Raw genomic sequence first — 16,752 nt, 5'->3', positions numbered from 1 at the left:
TTTGTACAAGTATCTTTTCCAGAATCTATCCAGCCCAAATGAATGCAAATTACCGGGCTAGAGAGTTGTATGAATGCCACTTATATAGGGTAGCTTACATATATACTTAAATTTTTTTATCAAAATATATTCTGCAACTCAAACAATATTATTACTTAGTGTTGGACAGAAAATAATATATTATTAACATATTCCGGTTGTGAGGTAATTATTATCTTTTGAAACAGTAGAACAGAAAGTAGAACAGAAAATTGGAGTAAAAACCTTAAAATTTAGACTATAAAATTTAAAGTTGAATTTAAAATTTAAAGAATTCTGATTCTTTCTTTTTTTGTTAACCTGTAATTCTCCTTAGAAGTTGCATGTGGGAAAATTAGCAGGTTATAATTCTATGTAGATTTTGCACAAATGCATATTCTTACAGGAGAACCATTCAATATAAGGAGAAAAAAGAAATTGCTACAATCAGTAATTTCCTCTCTGGATATTTGACAGAACATCCATATTCACTAAACAACTAATATGGAAAACAAACACTGAAAACAAAATCACTTTTAATCAGATGCTCAACCTGGCTGTTTTTGCACACACTCGAAAGTTGGGAATCTGAAATAGTTTGAATAAAAAAATGCTAGTTCCTATGGATCTCATATGCACATCTTAATTTTCCTGTACAGGTAGCCTTCGACTTATGATCACAATTGACTCCCAAATTTCTGTTGCTAAGCAAAAGAGTTAAGTGAATTTTGCCCCATTTTCTAACCTTTCTTGCCACAGTTGTTAAGTGAATCACTGCAGTTGTTAATTTAGTTAAAACAGTTGTTAAGTGAATCTGGCTTCCCCATTGACTTTGGTTGTCAGAAGATCACCAAAGGGGATCACATGACCCCGGGACACTGCAACTGTTAAAAATACATGCTAGTTGCCAAAGCATCTGAATTTTGATCACGTGACCATGAAGATGCTGCAAGTGTGAAAATGGTCATAAGTTACTTTTTTCACTGCCATTATAACTTTGAATGGTCAGTAAATGAACTGTTGCAAGTCAAGGACTACCTGTACCTGCCACAAGTGCACTAAGCAATATAAATACTTTCTCTCTTAGAGTCAGTGCTGTCAGTGGCACCATTGCCCGATTCGTAAATGCTTGTGAACTATTTTCTTCTTATGTTTCCAACTAAAATAATTATTTTATGAAGTTCTTATTTGATATGACAACACCATCTCTCCTCATCCCCCAATTTAAGCTTCCTTACTGAATCAATATTTAATAGAAGATGGATCTAAAAATTGGTTTACTCAGTGTCTTTAGCTAAAAGAAAAACAATACGCAATACATATACTGCTACTTCAGCAGGTAACTGTATGTACAACGGCCCTAAATTTCATGGTAATGTCATTAACATCAATCATTTCTGACAAAGCTGAAGAGTAGCAATAAAAATTAACACAACAGAACTATGAAGTTAAGTTTCATGCCAGATATTAACTACAAAAGCAACAGGGATAAAGATTCTGCTCCTTCAAAAAGATTTCATATTATTTGAAAGCCAAACTAAGTGCCTATTAACTGACAGGTACCACTGGGCTAAGCTCAGCCAAAAGTTCATCAATAAAGAAAGTGCTTAAATGGCAACATTTCAACATGCATTCATAAATTTACAGATCTATATTCTTTAGATCTAAAGCTGTTTGGCAAGAATATAAGGGATAACAAACAGAATGTAACAATCATGTTTTGTTGTCAGGCATGAGAGCAGGGGTGGGGAAATACTGTAATCAGGCAGCTGGAAAGTTGTTACAATCTGGGAGAAAATTATATGAGTTATATGGAATTTTACAGAAAGAAAGAATGAGTTATTATAGAGAACAAAAAGATAACATAAGGAACTTGATAAATTAAGTTTTACTATTACATCTTTGCTTTTCATTTAATTTACAGGAAAACAACTCACACTTTAGACTTAAAGATCTTCTTTTCCACAACAGAAGAAAATCAGATACCAAGGTTAGTATTTTGATTGATTCAGAATTATTTTAATTATTCATTTTAATACATTCTTCCTTGCCTTAGTCGAGAACATTCAATATATGCAAAGAAATGATAAGAAAAGTACAAATACAGGATTGAGAGCTGATTCAGCTCTGTTAAATATAAATAAGATGAAAACACAAAAGCACTGAAAAGCTAATAGGAGAAAGCAAAAAAATTAAGTGTGGCAGCCTCCTATATTGCCAAGATAAATTGTTTACCCAAAAATAAATTATTCTTTGCATTTTATTCCTAGTTTGTAGATTTGCCCATTGAGCTGTAAATATATGCTTTCATAAATGAATAATACTGCTAATCTCATTCCTTTGGATTCAAAAATGCATAGTATTTGCATTATTGTAAGTACCTGCAGAAACAAGGTTAATTCCATCCAGAAATTTATTACAGTTACGCAGGTTTACATATTTTAAACTTTCTAAACTGTATGGTATTTTTACTAAAACAAAACAAACTAATTCATCATTTTTAAGATTTAAAATTATATTCTTTTATTACATATATGAAATATATCTGGGGTTTCAAATCCCATCATTTTATGAATTCTTTCTCATGAGTAAGTTTAAATATATTCCCTTGAAATACATAAGAATGAAATGTTTTAAGAGATGCTAGTTCTTCCACAAAATTTTATTATACATTACTGAAGTAACTGCAGAAAAATAATATTATATAGTTTTTTAATCTATTTTTTGTTCATTTCTGGCAAGTTATATACCCGTGGTGGCAAACCTATGCCATGCAAAGCCCTCTCTGTGGGCATGTGCGCCGTCGCCCCAGTCCTAGGCCTTCAGCTGGGTTTTATAAAACCTTTTCGCTTTAGGCCTCCACCGCCGTGTGCAAAAAAAAAAAAAAGTTCAATCAATCAATCAATTTCAACTTCTCGTGGGAAAAAAAAGTTGGAATTGATTGATTGAACTTTTTAGTCCCACCCAGTCTGCTGCTAGCACTGCAGCCATGCCCACCCAATGGGCCACACCCACCCAGCACCAGATGATACATAAGTGGGTTTTGGGTTGCAGTTTGGGAACTCGGTCTCTAAAAGGTTCGCCATCACTGTTATATACCTTTGAAAATTCTTCGGACTCCTTTATATCCAAGGATCGTGCAGCAAACTCCAGCAATTCTTCAGAGTTCTCCAGGGCATTACTACATTGACTAAGCTGATTCTAGGAAAGAAAACAATATGGAAACCTGCTCATGAACATATTTCATATCTGGTTCACTCCTTTTTTTCCAAATTTGTTTATTCAGAAGAATAAAGAGGTCTTCAGTCCAGTGATAAAGCATAGGCTTTTATTAAATAACCCAAGGTTGATTATTTTGTATAAAGAAAACCTCAGGGAGTTATAAAAGCTTCGTAGTAGAGATAAAGGTTTAAGCAGCTTTGTCATATGGCAGGTCTGTGGGGATTTGTTATCAACTAAAAACAAAACTGGCCTAAATGGAAAAGCATATATTTCCAAATATCAAATATAGGTAAACTTCCTTTATCACATTTGCCATCTCTTTTTTCACTGTATTTGTCCAAACATTAAAAAAAATCCTCCTGTAATATACCAATTTTCTTTACATTATTTTCTGCTAGCAATTTATTTCCAAAATAATCAAGGCAACATAAAGAACATATGTTTACTATCACTCAATCCTATGGGACTGCTACTGTAAATTTCATTTAACTTACCAAATAACAATTCTAGTCCAGAACTTAGGTAAAGATTTGTCTTCTCCTCTAACATAAAAATCATTCAGAAGATTATGACAAAGCAAGCAGCTTTTAATTCAATTCCATATGGCTATTCCAAATTCCCAGCAGACAACTTTACTAATGTGGAAACTGTACTTGTCTAATCCTAAATTTAATCACTGATTTTAGTTTCTTTACGATACATAAATGTGATCAAATAATAGTAACTATTTAAAACAGTTAGGACTATAAGAAAGCTTTCTAACAGGCATGTAAGATGAATACCTGGCTCTGCTGGTTGGCCTGGGGACCAAATGGGGAAGTTCCACACTGGAGGTGGCTGATAGATTGATGGCAGACTCCAACTCCCACCCCTGCTCCCCACCCTTTTGGTTATCATATTGATATATTATTCTCATTGTGCTCCTTTGTCATTGTTTATTTTATTGTTCTATTATTCTATTTCTGTTCTTGTTTACACTCCTTTCATTTTTCTACCTTTTTATTATTGTAAGATGCCTGAAATAGTCCTACAGCGAGATAGGCAGCACATAAACTTAACAAATACATAAATATAACGTAATAGTTTTTTCCCAACCATTGATAGGAATTCTCCTGTTTATAGTTCAGTCTGAAGCCTGAAAACAGGGGAAATTATATTTGTCATCTTTTTCAAAAACAGTTTGGTACTTGAACTGTCTCAAAAAATAATAACAAAAATATTTTCCTCTATCTTAGAGGAACAATCTCAAACTTTTCTATTGCTGATATTCTATACAACCTCCCCTCCAAACCTCACAATAGAATGATAGGTATAAAAACATTCCTGATAAATCACTTAGCAAGGCAGCACATAGGGTTGGTGCAGTTTTTTTTGGTGGGGGGGAGGAAATATTCCCCATTTCTGAATGAACAATTTAATCTAGCCTAGAAATGCTGATGATCATTATAATTCTTTCTAGCATTTAAGACATTAAGTCACAGACAACTATTCATTGGTCTTAACTGGCCAAAACTGGCTAATTAATAAAATCATTCCAAATACAGGCTAGATGTGCCTTTGCAATGTTTAGAACATGTCTTCTTAAGTTTCTTGAGTCTTACTGCATTGATGTTTCCACTCTCTTATGTTGTCCTGCATGCAGTGGCTGTACACTACTGCTAAGCTTTGGAGGATATCATCTGCCAAATGGCACTTTAGCCATGCAATATTAAAGAGTTCAGTGCTCAATATAGTTTCAATAAAACAGGTTTCCTGTACTGTATCCTTAAGACTTCTGTTGGGTTATAAATCTATTATTTCAGTCTTTTTACTTCATTATATAATTGAGTACACTAAAAGTTACAATGCAATTGATTTTGCTATGGTGTTACATGCAGGAAGGCCAATCCAGAATATCAGCTGTTTTCAGTCTTCATTTTGAGTTCAACAATAAGTGGAAATATTGTAGAAATAACAGGTGGTTCACAGTTAATGAACACTAATTCAGCAACCATTCAAAATTATGACTATGCTGAACAAGTAGCACCAGCCCCCCCCCCTTTTATTCGACAGCAGCCACCCCCTGCCTGCAGCCACCATTTACCTGCCTGCCAATCTGCTTGTAAGCAGCCCATAATTTGTGACTTCTGGCTGGCTTCCCAACTGACTTTGCTTTTTGGAAGCCGGCAAAAAGTTACAAGGAGGCCTTCACTTAAAAACCTATGATCCTCACTTACGGGTAACAATGGGGGCTGATGTGACTGCCACTGCTAAGCATTGTGGTCACGTACAATAATACCACACTTTACAATCATATTACTTAGCGATAGGAATTCTAGCCCCAATTACAGTTGTTAGGTGAGGACAACCTGTAAATGTAGCCTTTAGAAACATTCACTTAGAAACTCTAAGATTCAGTTGAAAGGTCTCACAAACTGACTTTCATATACTGCCAGAACACACAGGTGGCATATGGCATTTTTAGTAACACTCAAAATTATTTTGTGGACTGACAAAGATATCGCTAAGAGGAACAATAGATTTTACCCAAGACAAGTGCTTCATCTTTTGTTTTCAATCATTTTATTAAGAACTATACTAAACAGATAAAACTAAGAAACCTAATACACTCTCTCACACACAAACCATACATACCACCATGACTAAATGTGGGGGGGAAATCCCCACAAATAGTAAGAAAAAGAAACTTCCCCTTCCCCAGAAAGCATAGTCAACATTAACAATTTATCAGTCTCTTAAAGCACAACCAGATACCTTTTCATTCCATACCTCACCCCATTTTCTATAAATCCATCTCTAGGTCTTTAACTCCCCTTATTAACCAACAAGCTCAGTAAATATTAACATATATATCTAGCAGCATATGTATATAATCCTCCTTTCCATTTAATATAAATCCTCCTCATCCTTCACTTAAATATTACAACAAAAAATTCAAAACTATTAAACATTAAAAATAATTCTGTATTCAGATATCCAAAAACAGAGACTAAATATTACAGAAAGTCCATTACACCACTAAACATTTCTAAAGAGAAACTATCCAATCCAGATAGCCACTAGCCACTAATGCCCTTTTATAAGAAAATTGCTTTAACACTTTAAAACGCCCAGGTTTTTTATTTCTTGAAGTTTTTTGTACACATAACCTAATTAAAATTTTATTTTCCCAAACAATATAATTTAACCCTCTGAGATTAGGTGGCAGAGAGTTAGGGTTGCACTCATACATAGAAATATTTAGGAAATAGACTATTTCTTTTAATCACTAAAATTCTCCTAGAAGAATTTAAGAAAATGTTCTATGAATTTATTATATAAATAATTACCTGAAGTTCCTGGATTTTATGTGCTTGTTCTTGCTTGATGTTAGTTGTCATGATCTCCTTCATTTCATCAAGTATTGAGTATAAGCCATCAAATTCCTCTTCCAACTCAGAAATAACACTGGAAGAATTAGTCTGTAAAATGATTTTAATGCTTTAAAAACATCCGTGCTCTTTTATATACTTATTCAACACAAATTGCAAATAAAAGTAACATAGTTTAATGATATACTGCACTTACTAAACATAATAGTAAAGTTAATATTATGTATTAACATTCACATGTTTATTAGCCATACGCATAAGGCTTGACTTACTGCTTTAATCATCCTTATCAAATGTAAGACATGAATTTCCTATGCAAGCCATCAATCAATTTAGCAAATTAATTGTTTAGCACCCACTTTAAAAGAAATTAGTAAATGCTTCTGCTACATTTTGTAGGAAGGGTATTTATTTATGCGGTTATAACTAGGGAAACTACAGGCATAGTTCAAGTGTTATAAATATCTAAGAAAGTTAAGAATATTTTAAATACATCATTTATGAAATTAATTTATAAATCCTGATCTTCAAGGAATGTTAGGATAGGCCACAAAAAATCACTTCATCCCAGTTTATAAGCTTCATCACGGTACTACACAGAACTGATTAATGTTGAACAGATACCTCATCATTTTTATAATATTTTATAAAAAATATGTATATCAAGTCAGTTTCTCCAACAACATTTACAAAAATTACTCAGGTAATATGGTTCTAATGCAATTCACTGAACAGTATTGTCAAGACATACAATCTTCACTAAAATCCATGCTTAAAGCAGAGGACTAGTCTTGTTGCTACAATGCTACTATTATATGCATTACCAGGCAGCTACTGCTCAACCAGGGCAATAAATCCCGACTCTTGCAAGGTTTTACTATGCCTGTGGCAAAGTATTACAAGATTTGCTCTCCCTACATGACTAAGTCTCAGTATATAAACAATTGCTATCTGTATAGACTTGTTATGATTTAGCAGTGGAATGCCAGACAAGTTAGTTGCTACCAATATTTTGAAAACTGTGGAAGGAGGGAGTACCATCAATTCAGCAATGGAAGTTCTGTCAGATAATATGTGTGTGTGTGTGTGTGTGTGTGTGTGTGTGTGTGTGTGTGTGTGTGTGTGTGTAGGGGATTATTCTACACTCTTGCCATCTGGCCATCTGAAATAATTATTTCAGTATCAGAGGTCAAATGATAATTAGCACCTATGGAAATTTTGGCTTCATGACACAGAGGTCAGTTAGCCATATAAGATTCATAAATCAACTTCTGCAATTAATTTTAATTAGTTTTTATTTATAACATAGACATAAAGAATTAACGGAATGTTCTCTGGCCTCTCTGTTAGACTACTGGCTTTCTATACTAAACACATACAAATAGAATTTGTCACATTCCCAGCAGATAAATCAGTGGACTAGCAGCAAAGGTACACACCTCAATCTTGTCTCCACAAGACCGTTGTTCTTTTGCATGATGTATGAGGCAAATGTTTGCTTGCACTATATCAACCACAGAAATAAGCTGGCTAGCCTTAGAAAGGTGAAATTTCATTACCCCTGTTAACCTTAACTCTCATGTCCAATATGAAAATGTGGTGAATTAGTAGAAAAGAAATAATATAGTTGATGCCACTACTGTACTAGAAACTTCCTTTGCTTAATAGTATTGCATTCTTTTCAATGCCCAGAATAACAAAGTAACAGTTGCTGAAGGACAGGCTGAATACCACTTCACTTCTACTAGCAATTTCAATTTAGCCATAATCACAGTCACCTTTGAGGATGAGGAAAATGGCAAAAATCCAGGTAACAATAAAGCATCTGAACATGCTGTTTAGGGATATGGTTACATTGCTTCTTGATTTCACAAACTTCCATGGACAAAATATTTTTCTTCTTTATGTATTATTCACATAAAATGTATGAATGTACATAATTTTTAAAGACCCAAGGAGTTTAGGAATTAGTGTCCCCACTCTTTAAGTTTTCCAAACAACTCCCTTCCATCTCAGTCTAGCCTTGCCTAAAATGAGAAGGGGTGGTTCACTATCACCTATTTATTTTTAAAAAGTATTGTCCAATTAGAACTCCCACTGCTTTTTCCTTGCTGGAGTGGTCAGAAGGATTGCTCATTTACTTATATTATTTCAGACACATCAATCAGTTTACAAGGATCTAACATACCTGTACTCCTTCCAAAATGTGATTTAAAGTTTCAATAAAGTTCTGGATTTCATCATTTTTATGTGCCAATGTGGAGATAATTCTTTGCAACGCTTCCTAAAAACAGAATGCATTCGTCAAAATATGTAGGTTCATTTTGTTAGAATCAGAAGAACAAATTCAACAAGTAGACAATATTTTCATATTTATTTATGTAAGGGGACATAGATCAAAGGAGGGAAGAAAGAAAACAAAGATGAGATGTACAATTGATTAAAAGAGATTAAAAAAAACACACAAGCGGTTACATTTGTAGCACAGCAGAAGTCCACATAATAAGTCAAACCTGACAAGGGATGAAATGTTGCAAAATATAACAAGATTCTGTATACAGATAGATGGGAAGGCTTGAAAAAAGACAGCCCAGACTTTTGAAGACAGGTATGTAACGGTATACAGCCTGGGCTTAGTTGTAAAGCAGATCCACTAGTTTCTAATTGTCATAGCTATAATTTTTGGATGTTTCAGTCCAGTGATCTTGCAGCTGCTGATCATGATATTTGCAAATCAGTTGTTCAATAAGATCACAATATCAAGCAAGAGATAAGAGGCAGTCTAGCAACACTTGTACTACCAACTTAACTTTGTGGTCTGAGCATATGCAAAGATGATCCTGATAAGAAATATTATGGTATCTACACTAGTGATAAAGAGAGCAACACATCAAATTGCTCAAAGTGAATGTGAGGCATGAAGGAAATGATAAAAGTGTCTCCGTGTGTAAAATGAAACACACAGTAATAACAAATATAATTGGCAGAGTACTTAATCCATACTAAACAGACAAGAACAAGGCAACAGGGAAGAATTTTTTTCTTTTATAATCTACATAATACACGATCGGTATACCATGTGGTCTTTATTATGTATTCAGCATTATGAAATATATTTAGTTTCAACATTATGTACAACTTAAGTCCACACTAATAATATTTTCTTTTGCTAAATGTCACAACAATCTAAAATGTCACTCCACTCAAATTTACTAAAGACAATTCAGGCCAACTTTAGAAAGTTATTTCTAAATATTTATTCACTAAAATAACATTTACTTTGAATCTGAAAAGTTACTGAAGTCTACCCACTGGCCGTTGTTGTCCAAAGTGGGGAAAAACCTCCAAGAGACACTTGCAAGAAGCAAAATGGAGCGAGTCTCATACACTCAAATTCTATACAATTTGTAGCAATTATATGTAATTTTCAGGTTTTCAGGCTGCCTGCATCTCCAATCTGATTCAATATTTTATTTCAAATTATTTTTGTAAATATGTCCTATAAATTCTTGATTACTGAAAAATTAAACAGACAGGAAATTTCTGCTCTTTTTCTCATTATTGCATTATGTAGGGGACCTGCAAGTTCAAGCAGACTCTAAACATGTATTAACTCTGACAGTTATATAGTAGTTTTCTTTTCCAATGTTAGAACTGCTTTGGCCATGACAATTAGAATTCCAGTAATAACAGAAGGGTTACATTGGGGAAAGCTGCTTTACAAGATACTGTAATGAGTATGAGCAACTTAATACTGACTTGTTCATGCCCTGTGCCGATCTTATCCAGATACGGATTATGCCCTAAAATTCATCTACAAGCCAGCTTTATTATATGGCAAAATTTTTTATCTTACGTAGCTACAAGAATGCCTGTTAAGCAAAAACATAAAAGAGGCTTGGGCATACTGTACCAAATCTGGAACATTACTTTGACATCTTTCATTTAAGACAATTTGTATTATTAAACCTTCAAATAATGCTCAGTTGGTCCAAACTGATTTGACATTAGACACAAACAGAATTTAATTAAAGGGGACTAGAGATCTTAAAGGTGTTAAACCCTTAAAGGCTAACCTAGTAAATGGTCCACAGTTATTTATTTGCCTCCTTTGACAAACTGGCTATGATACTAAAACACTGCCTCTCAGTAGACATAGGATATCTGAACATGAAGAATGGAATTACTGGTATAATGGGGAAAGTGTTAAAAAAGAAATACAAGTTGTTCTCAACTTTCAACCATAACTGAGCCCAGAATTACAGTCATAAATCATTGCAGTTGCTTTTGCAGGAGTCATTAAGTGAATGCCATGGTGATTAAGCATATAAATTTTACCCCATGGGCACTTTTTTTCTTTGAAACTGGAAATAAATCCTAGAAACCAATAAAAAAATGTTAAAAATCGTGGTCACATGACCGCAGGACACTGCAAACAACCATAAAGGTAAGCCCGCTGCCAAGCAGCCAAAATATGCTGACGTGTGTGTGTGTGTGTGTGTGCAGCCATTGTAACTTTGAAATTGGGTTGTAAATACCATCTTAACTCGGAACAGTCACTAAGGAACCAGTTGTAAATTGAGAACTATCAGTAAAGTTTATCTTCAATAAAGGGAATACAAGGAGATGATAATATTAGCCTTATAAGGGAGAAACTGAAATAGACAAGATCCTTTGATTCCAATTGATAGAAATGTCACAAAGAAAAGATAATATGACTTTCTGCTCTATGGTATTATATCTGGAACTATGATGGGTACTAGTGGGATTAACACTGAATGGTGGTGGATACTATTAACTCAAACCAAACATTGTAAGATAGAGTCACCATATTATCATCCCATTTAATTGGTAAATTATATGTCATGCATTTGAAAACCATGTTGATGGATTAGTTAAGAGCAGAACAAAAACATATAACAATGTCCATGTATAGAAGAATGACCTTCTTGACCAACCACGTCTTAAAATGATCTCCTTAAAACCTGTCATTTATCTAATATGGACCCAGGAAGAGACAGAGATACATCAGAGATACATCAGAGATACGTGCTAGCATCCCACTTGTTCATATTAAGGTATACACCATACATTATCATCTCTGACAGAAGAAGGATGCTGCCAAATCATTAGGTTTGCAGTATTGCTATCACAATTAAAAATAGTTTGCAAAGAATGAAGAGATTTTCACTGTATTGCAGAGATTCCAAACATTTTCTAGGATTATGCCCCTAGCAGTTCCCTACTGTGCATGGCAGTGCTCTGGGGCACCACAGCAAACTCAGTTAACAGTTCTGATTATAAAATAACCAAATTTCCTATGGCACCGCTGTGAGTTTACTGTAGCATCCCTGTTTGAAACACTATTGCTTTAAAATTAACTATAGGCCTAGCATTCTAATAAATAGAGTAATGATACTTTTTTTAAAAAAATGCCATACTTTTAGCCTCTGCTACATTTAATTAGCTCTGGACTTAGAGTGTACTACACTTTTACATTCTGTTCAGTTTCAAACTTTATATAACGTATGCTACTTATGTCATAGAGATCATATTGTCTCAACTTCAGCTGATATGCTGCTTTTATTACCAGACTCTAGGTGAAAAGAATGGCTAATGGTCTTTGGTTATACTTTAGATCCAATAAACATTTATAGACTTTCATTTTGATTGCAGTTCTTACAACGTAGAAAGAATTTCGTATTTATTTATTTGTATCCCACTGTTATTATTTTACAAATAACGCAAGGTGCCAAACATATCTAACATACCTTCTGCCTCCTTTTTTCCCCTCACAACAACCCTGTGAAGTCAGTTGTGTATGTGTGACTGGCCCAAGGTCACCCAGATGCTTTCATGGCTAAGGTGGACTAGAACTGTGCGAAAGAACTATCTTTCCGTCTTAGATTAGACTTTTATTTTCAAAGATAACTTTACACGGTTTTTATAGGTGGTATCAGAAAGAATACAATAAAAGTGAATAGTTGATAGAGTGATACTTTCAAATTTTTGATAAGAAATCTGATCTTTGACTTCAAATAGTTATGAAGGCAGATATTTAAAGTTAATATTATTGTATATCCCAGATGTATCTCCCAAATTACGCATTATATAGGTTACAAAGCAATCATCATCAATATTTTAAATCCATAGTGTGAACCTAAACTCAGATACTTTGCAATGACCTCAATTATCCAGCTAATCCAACAGTATTTTGCTAATGGGATCAGCATTATTTTAATTAATTTAAAAGATACTAAGCTGAAACCCACAAAAGTTTGAATAGTTGGAGGAATAAAAAAAGAAAGTGTTGCAATTAATGGACAAATCAAAATTATCATTTTGCCTAGATTTTGCTAATCATGATGAGCAATAATTATGTATAGTTTCACTAATGAACAAAACAAAACCCTGAAAAATTTCCAGACATACATTATGACAGAAATCTTAAATCGAGATTTTAAAAAAGCACTGGGAAGAATTCCAAGCTAATTAACAAAAATATTACTTTTAAAAGCAACATCTGCATATTGTTATGAAAAGGAAATGATTTCTGCATATAGCAGCTGTTAAGACTTTATTTAAATTAACAGGCGATTTTAAATTGTAGTGAATGGCATTTTTAAAAAAATCATTAAAAGGAAATGCCATCAGATGCATAATGTTACAGAATTATATTCTCTGCTGCCACTGAAGATAATACAGGTAGTCCTCAACTTACATAATCGAGCCTAAAATTTATTTTGCTAAGTGAGACAATTGCTAGGTGGGTTTTGATCCATTTTATGATGTTTCTTGCCATACTTGTTAAGTGAGTCACTGTAGTTGTGAAGTTAGTATGGTAACAAGGTTGTTAGGTGCATCTGGCTTTCCCATTGACTTTGCTTGTCAGAAGATCACAAGTGGTGATCACATGACCCAGGATGTGACGTTGACAGTATTTATGTTCAGGCAACGATTCATAGGTTTAAAACTAGTACACTGGTACTCCTACGACGACGTTACCAGGTTTAAAACTAGTATACTGGTACTCCTACGACGTTACCAGTATTCACACTTTTTACCAGCATTCAGTGAAGTTCATCAGTTTACTTATCAAACATTCAACTACTGGGACATCAGTCAAAGGTGATTTACAATTTTTAAACCTTTTTTACACACCCATTTACACTGTAGGAGCAGTCATCATCAAGAAAAAAACATGTATGCTATTTCCTTATATTATGCTATTTAGATACAAAGCATCTAAAACTTGATACTTCAATATATGTAGTGTCTAGTATAATGAAACCTATTCCAATTCCCAGTTCATATCAGGTAGTGAGAGACAAGATTAGCAAAGTAGTTTTTAAATGAATTTTAATACTATTAATAAGTTCCAGGACACTCATACACTAAAAAAATGAATACAGGATGACAAATCCATAACTAAACAGCTGGATTTTTAAGGATTTCCTCTTTTTCAGGGAAAGTCCCATCCATTCTAATGAATTTATTACACATTAAAATTGTTCCTATTGTATTGTAAAAGAACAAATAGAAAAATAATTGTTCATTTTTTCTTTCTTCAATATTTCACTAAGTATTTTAAAAATCATATCTAAGAGTTCATAACTTTTACAATATAGAAGTTCCATTTGGGTTTCACCTTACCTAAAAGTCTTGTTTGAGACTGCAAACAACTAGAATATTCTTAAGCAATAGGCTTATATTACAAATGCACTTGAGTGATAGAATTTGCATGCAAAACATTTTTCCCCTTCTGTTTTGTTCCACGTGTCTCCAATTTCACCGTGTCAAATTATGACTAGGCAATACTTCAAGCATTCAAGTTGGTTACTATTCAATTAGGACCATCCCCTCCCTAAATTACAACATCAGCTTTTTATGAGATCGAAGGATGGAAATGGAATTCCTACAGGGAGAATACAAGTGCAATAAATAAAAGTTCTTTTAATTGTATTGTGATTTATGTGCAAAGGAATGCCTTTGGGACTTAACTGTATGCTAGCCAGCTTTACAAACACCTTGTACCATCCTATTAGCACTACTGCCGCCCGGCAATGTAGAATTGGAGAAAGCTGTTCAGGTTTGATTGGAATATCTTTGATTATAAATATTTTTTATTTCCTACACACACACACAGTTTACTTAAGGAAAGCTTTTTTCGTCTTAGCCATCTCCCACTTGCCTATTTGGAAAGGGAAGAAAGGCGAGAAAAAGGTTGGCAGGTCACCCAGTCATCACACAGTTTTGAGGAACTTATTTTTTTTAAAAGGGAACCCGCAGCTCCCAGGCGCCCTTTCCCCACAGGATCTTTCCCACGAAGCAGTTGGGTCCAATGTCCACCATCACCCCCTTGTCACCAGGGAAACTGGCATGGCCCACGCCCAGAAAGCAGACTTACAATCTAATAACCCTCCCAGACCGGAGAAAGCAGTGTGTCATGCTTTGGGATAATAAATGGGAGTTGCAGGCTAACCCCCGTTAGACTAACCCCAGTTTTCTGACTCTGCAGTCAGAAAAGCAGCCGCTTCGGGGTTTCCTAATTCCCCCCCCCTCAGAAAAAGAAAAAAAAAAGCTCTCCAAAGGCGAGGTCTCATTGCATTGGGTCAGGGGTAGGCAACCTTGGCTCTTTTATGACTCGTGGACTTCAACTCCCAGAATTCCTGAGCCAGCACAGCTGGCTCAGGAATTCTGGGAGTTGAAGTCCACGAGTCATAAAAGAGCCAAGGTTGCCTACCCCTGCATTGGGTTTTCCAGGCGCTCTAAGGCGCGGGCATCTCAGTCGCGGGGGGGGGGGAGAGAGAGAGAGAGAGAAATGACCGTGAACAGCGCTCTCCGCCCCACACACACACACACACACACACACACACACGCACACACACAACGGGTATCAACTGCTCGCCAGGTAGGGGCCACCCGCGAGGGCTCGCCTCGCGCCGGCCAACGAATAAAGAGGGAGGGGCTGGGAGGGAGCAGCCGCGAGACGCTGCACGAGACGCTCGGGTGGTTGGGACTTTCCTTCGCAGGGGTGAGGCCCACTCGACTCCACGATCCACCTCTCGGCCTCCTCCTCCTCCTCCCGGGCCCCGCTTTTTTCCCTGTCCTCCGACGGGCCAAAGGAAGGCTAAAGCGGGATCCTTTGCAAACACACACCCCCCCACACACACACACACCTACCGCCCCTCGGTTCCCCCCCCCTCCCCACTTACTTTCTGCACCTCCATGGCGAGACCGGTTCCAGGCAGGTGAATGAGGGAGGGAGGGAGGGAGCTGAAGGGAAGCGTCGCCGCGCAGACCCTCCCACCAATCAAACGGCCGCCACTCTCCAAGCCCGGCACAGGAGCAGCAGCAGCAGCAGCAGCAAGAGGCAAGCCCCGCCTCCTTCCCTCACCCCCGCCCCGCCTTGCTTGGTTCCGGTGTTGAGCATGCGCGCTGAGTCTGGCTGGCTTTCCCCGGGGGCTCTAGTGAGCCTGCGTGATTGAGTCGCTGGAGCGCCGCCCGTGGACTTCGCGTCCCTGCTGCCCGGGCGGGGCTCCAGACAGGCGAAGAGAGATGGGGTCGGCTAACCCAGGGGTAGTCAACCTTGGCGCTTTTATGATTCGTGAACTTCAACTCCCAGAATTCCTGAGCCAGCTTAGCTGGCTCAGGAATTCTGGGAGTTGAAGTCCACGAGTCATAAAAGAGCCAAGGTTGACTACCCCTGGGCTAACCTGACTGGCGGTGCAAAATGGGGGGACACACCCGATGCGCGCTGCCAGGCGTGTCCGTTTGCCTCTGGCCGAAGGGACTGTAGCACCAGGATGTTTGCAAGGCGGTTGTGTTTGCAGCCTTGCGTGATAATGTTTTCACAGCCAGGCTAGAGACATTGGTCGTGCTGCCTAAGGCTGAATGGGATGGATGTATGGGACCCACCTTTCTCTGTTATTGGACGAGACTTGCAGGATCTTGCTGCAGACGGACCTGCAGAATGCGATTGCTGCTAATAGATGGCAGGGAAGGATAATATTGTGGGTCTTTATGCTCCTTCGACATACTTTTTTTTTTTAATTCCTGTTGAATAGTTCCGAAGAAACTGAACATTTGAACCCCACTCTTTGGGCTCTTTCGGTTGATCCCGACAAAGGTATTTCACAAG

The 16,752-nt window shown here is 36.4% G+C and overlaps 1 protein-coding gene across 1 annotated transcript in view; it reads right to left on the bottom strand.

Annotated features, from left to right (window-relative positions):
• FSD1L (fibronectin type III and SPRY domain containing 1 like) overlaps window positions 1–15,874 on the bottom strand; it is a 38,728-nt gene extending 22,854 nt beyond the window's left edge. Inside the window, exons 1-4 of the mRNA XM_015820430.1 lie at window positions 15,827–15,874; window positions 8,800–8,895; window positions 6,570–6,701; window positions 3,118–3,219 (exon numbers count right to left, since the gene is read on the bottom strand). Coding sequence (XP_015675916.1) covers window positions 3,118–3,219; window positions 6,570–6,701; window positions 8,800–8,895; window positions 15,827–15,841 — 345 coding nt within the window. The 5' untranslated portion in view covers window positions 15,842–15,874. The remainder of the gene's footprint in view (window positions 1–3,117; window positions 3,220–6,569; window positions 6,702–8,799; window positions 8,896–15,826) is intronic.
• Between the last annotated feature and the right edge of the window lie 878 nt (window positions 15,875–16,752).

This window comes from Protobothrops mucrosquamatus, unplaced genomic scaffold (assembly GCF_001527695.2).
Source record: "Protobothrops mucrosquamatus isolate PMUCROS unplaced genomic scaffold, P.Mucros_1.0 scaffold1129, whole genome shotgun sequence".
Taxonomy (NCBI): Eukaryota; Metazoa; Chordata; class Lepidosauria; order Squamata; family Viperidae; genus Protobothrops; species Protobothrops mucrosquamatus.
Note: the sequence above shows the minus strand (reverse complement) of the source record. Positions and strands in the feature narration are given on the sequence as shown.